At 28.9% G+C, this 4,006-nt stretch overlaps 1 protein-coding gene across 1 annotated transcript in view; it reads right to left on the bottom strand.

The window, feature by feature from the left end:
- The window catches only part of LOC106687520 (UDP-glucosyltransferase 2), a gene marked incomplete in the record, with an annotated part of 10,372 nt that extends 6,725 nt beyond the window's left edge, over positions 1–3,647 (bottom strand). The window contains 2 exon segments of the mRNA XM_067047915.1: positions 264–515; positions 3,263–3,647. Of these exon segments, the coding sequence (XP_066904016.1) occupies positions 264–495 (232 nt within the window).
- Positions 3,648–4,006: the final 359 nt, after the last annotated feature.

Here is a 4,006-nt window from a genome sequence, read left to right as displayed (position 1 = left end):
AAAACATAAATCACATTTATTTTTTATTTTTTTTTTAGGAATGCACATTATCCATAACAACAATTGCAAAATGTCATGGATTTAACCTGATTATCTCTTTATTTTTATTAGGAAAATCGTCTTAAACAAAATGGTGCTATAAAAAGGTTCTGTCATCGTCAGGTACAGTAGAAACATAAAATCAATTATACTTAAAAAAATACTTGTATACTACTAATTAATGTGTAATTTTGAAATAATACCATCCGTATTTCAGGACTTACCGAATTCAACATTCACGTCATATTTAGACAGGTCGATTTGCGTTATGTTCTTTGGTACATTCTTGTATGGAAAGGCAGATACATAAACAACATCATGTCCATTATTAGCCAACCTCTCTATTACTGGTCGGAAGATAAACTGGTGCGATGGTGTTTCTTGTGGAAAGAATGCAAGAATCCTTGCGGATTCTGCTAAAGCTACCATTGCCAGGAAACAAAGCCAAGAAATCATATTAATTTAGAAATCATACCCTGAAAAAAAACAGTAAAATCTATAGACTATAATAATGAAATAAAAATTTTACTTATAGGAATGTAATATTAATGTTTCTATTTTTCACATAAGATCCATATGATTTCAACATAATAACACTAGTATTATCTCTTTTTCTTACCTCCTTTATTGTAAATTTGTAAATATAACAATATTAATATATACCTAATAAGTATATAAACATGTAACTGGTGCCCTTTCTTTGTCATATGGAATATTATTATCACCCTAAATACGAGTAATAAAATATATACATTAGATGAGAATCAACTAGAAAAAAAATATTTCTTTTCTTTTGGTCATCATTTGTTATAGTAATTATATTTGTTAAAGCATAGTAAATATTTTAATTGATTCATTAGATATATTCCAATCCTATTGTAAGTAAACTGTATACTTCTTCGAAAAAAATATATATAAAAATTAATTACATGTATTCTTTATAATCCATTATCCTCTTCCACACATCATCTTGCCAAAAAACTATGGCCACTGTCTCGTCACTCGTATTGTCTAAGTATTGTCCCAAGCCTTGGAGATTTCCTGTGGTAATAATGACACCGAACCTGACCGAGTGCATACTAATCTTCCCACTGTCCATATCCCGCTTGCTTTTCCTTGGCCAAATCCTTTAAAATCCTCCTATTAAGTATGATATTATATCATCCATATCGAAGGGCACTGGATAGAAAGGAATCTTTTCCTATGCGGCAAAGGAATTCGTCCTAGTTTATTATGCGTTAAGAGGTGTAGTTCATATTATGTCAATACCTGTGTGTGACATATTTCTGATCAATTCCTACTCTTTGAAGATAATTCTAATGTAATTCATTTTAAATATACCTCTGCTGGGGTTCCTCAAGGCAGTACCCTAAGCACCATCTAAACGGTTTATTCAGCTGATATCTCAACTCATCCTCATTGCATATCCTGATGATACCTCCGTGATTTGGATGAATAATACATATAAACTCCATTGAAGATTGATGTTAAAGCTAAAGAATTATTAGATTTATTTTTTATTAATATAGTTGTTTGAGAGTGGTTTAGTTTCTTTTTTAAAACAATTTTGATCTCTTTTCTCTCAACTTTATTCTTTTTTAACATCTGACGTTTCGACCTCTCAGGTCATTCTCAAGGATTCCTACAAACAGCTCCTTTTAATTACTTTTATAACAAATTTCCTTCACTTACATACTGATTTCTTTGGTCTTACCTTATTCTGTCTTCATTCCTTTTTTTTCCTTAAAATTCATTAATGCCGGCTAATTGCCTTTGTCCCAATCTTTAAATAATTAATCATTAAAATAATATCACAATAACATTATAAAATATTTTGTCTTTCTTTTTAAAAAATAGATTCCTACTTACAATTTCTTCTATTAAATTATTTCCTAAATTTAAAACTTTCAATAACCACTTTTATGTTCATTAACAAACCCCAAACAGAACCTTCCTTCAACAGGTTAGGACACTGTTATCATCTTATCATATAACATAATTTTTTCTTTAAATATTAATTTACATTTTCAATTTAATTTAATTAACATTTATTCTTAATTTTTCGGCTTACACCATAAACAATTTTTAATACATTTAAATTCTATTATTAGTTTATTCCTATTTTATGTGTATTTTATTCACATATAAATTTATCCCCCTAAAATAAAAATGCAATAATAAAAGTATGAATAGAGAAAAAATAAATGAATTAAAAAATAAATTAAAGGAAGGGGGCGATAAATTTATATGTGAATAAAATACACATAAAATAGGAATAAACTAATAATAGAATTTAAATGTATTAAAAATTGTTTATGGTGTAAGCCGAAAAATTAAGAATAAATGTTAATTAAATTAAATTGAAAATGTAAATTAATATGTAAAGAAAAAATTATGTTATATGATAAGATGATAACAGTGTCCTAACCTGTTGAAGGTAGGTTCTGTTTGGGGTTTGTTAATGAACATAAAAGTGGTTATTGAAAGTTTTAAATTTAGGAAATAATTTAATAGAAGAAATTGTAAGTAGGAATCTATTTTTTAAAAAGAAAGACAAAATATTTTATAATGTTATTGTGATATTATTTTAATGATTAATTATTTAAAGATTGGGACAAAGGCAATTAGCCGGCATTAATGAATTTTAAGGAAAAAAAAAGGAATGAAGACAGAATAAGGTAAGACCAAAGAAATCAGTATGTAAGTGAAGGAAATTTGTTATAAATGTAATTAAAAGGAGCTGTTTGTAGGAATCCTTGAGAATGACCTGAGAGGTCGAAACGTCGGATGTTAAAAAAGAATAAAGTTGAGAGAAAAGAGATCAAAATTGTTTTAAAAAAGAAACTAAAGAATTATTATAAATCCAATTAAATTGCTTCTTGCATCGGTCATAAACGTATGGTGTCATGCTAGACAGATGCTCTAGTGTCTTTTATATTTCCTTTTCTCAAGCATCTTAGATTGGTAACTATTCCCGATTACCAATCGAGAGGTCTAAACAGATTGAACTATACTTACTATAGTTATACGATTGTATATATCAATAAATATATATTGTCAAATTATTCTTTTGAAATCTTTGAAAAGCGATGTTTATGTATGCAGATATGTATAAAATATTAAAATAATAATACATGTCATAAACAAAGAAAAAATATGCTTGTGTATTATTTATGAAACGAAAAATCAAACTAATAATTGGGTGTATATTTACAATCCATACCTTTTTCATGTGCAGTTTCTGATGCTTTCGTCGCTTTCCGCCTTACGTTATGCTCGGTAAAGACAACTGTTGTCTTCTGCCATCCAATATCTTTGCTGAAATGGTTTTAAACCAAGCTGGTAGTGTATTGTTTACGACTAGATTTATCTTTTGGGTTCTTGGAAATTTCGTAATTCATCTCAAGATATCGATTTGTAGAGAGATAACTAATCAGTTTTCGTGTAGACATGTGTTTACTGCGTAACGCTTTTGAATTTAAATTACTCCGAAAATAAATATTATATACACTTATTAGATTTGCAGACAAACTTATTCATTATGCGATTACAAAAAAAAAAAAATCTGTTCCTATTGAAATTTCCAAATAAACTAGAATCGAGATGATCCGTATTGTCAAGGACGGAGTCGTTTTGAAGGGAAGAGGCAACAGAATTCTGATCCACGTAAAGATGATGAAGCTCTCCAGATTTGATAACAACGTTATCATTGCTTTATTTAAATAATGATAATAACAGTCTCGTTCCTACAATCACTTTAGACTATCATCAAACTGGCAGGCGCATATAGGGTGAAGGTTTTGAAACGGAAAATCCCTTGCATATATATAAATATAAGGCTTCCACACATTCGGCAGTGAAGATGCAAAAGAAAAAATAAATAAGTTCACACTAAGTTGATAACAGAAATTCCATACGTATGTAGCTTGTGGATCACCTAGGCCCGGGCCCGATTAACGCCAAGGGA

The sequence above is a fragment of the Halyomorpha halys genome, unplaced genomic scaffold, assembly GCF_000696795.3.
Source record: "Halyomorpha halys isolate HHAL.00 unplaced genomic scaffold, Hhal_1.1 Scaffold975.1, whole genome shotgun sequence".
Lineage (NCBI taxonomy): Eukaryota > Metazoa > Arthropoda > Insecta > Hemiptera > Pentatomidae > Halyomorpha > Halyomorpha halys.
Note: the sequence above shows the minus strand (reverse complement) of the source record. Positions and strands in the feature narration are given on the sequence as shown.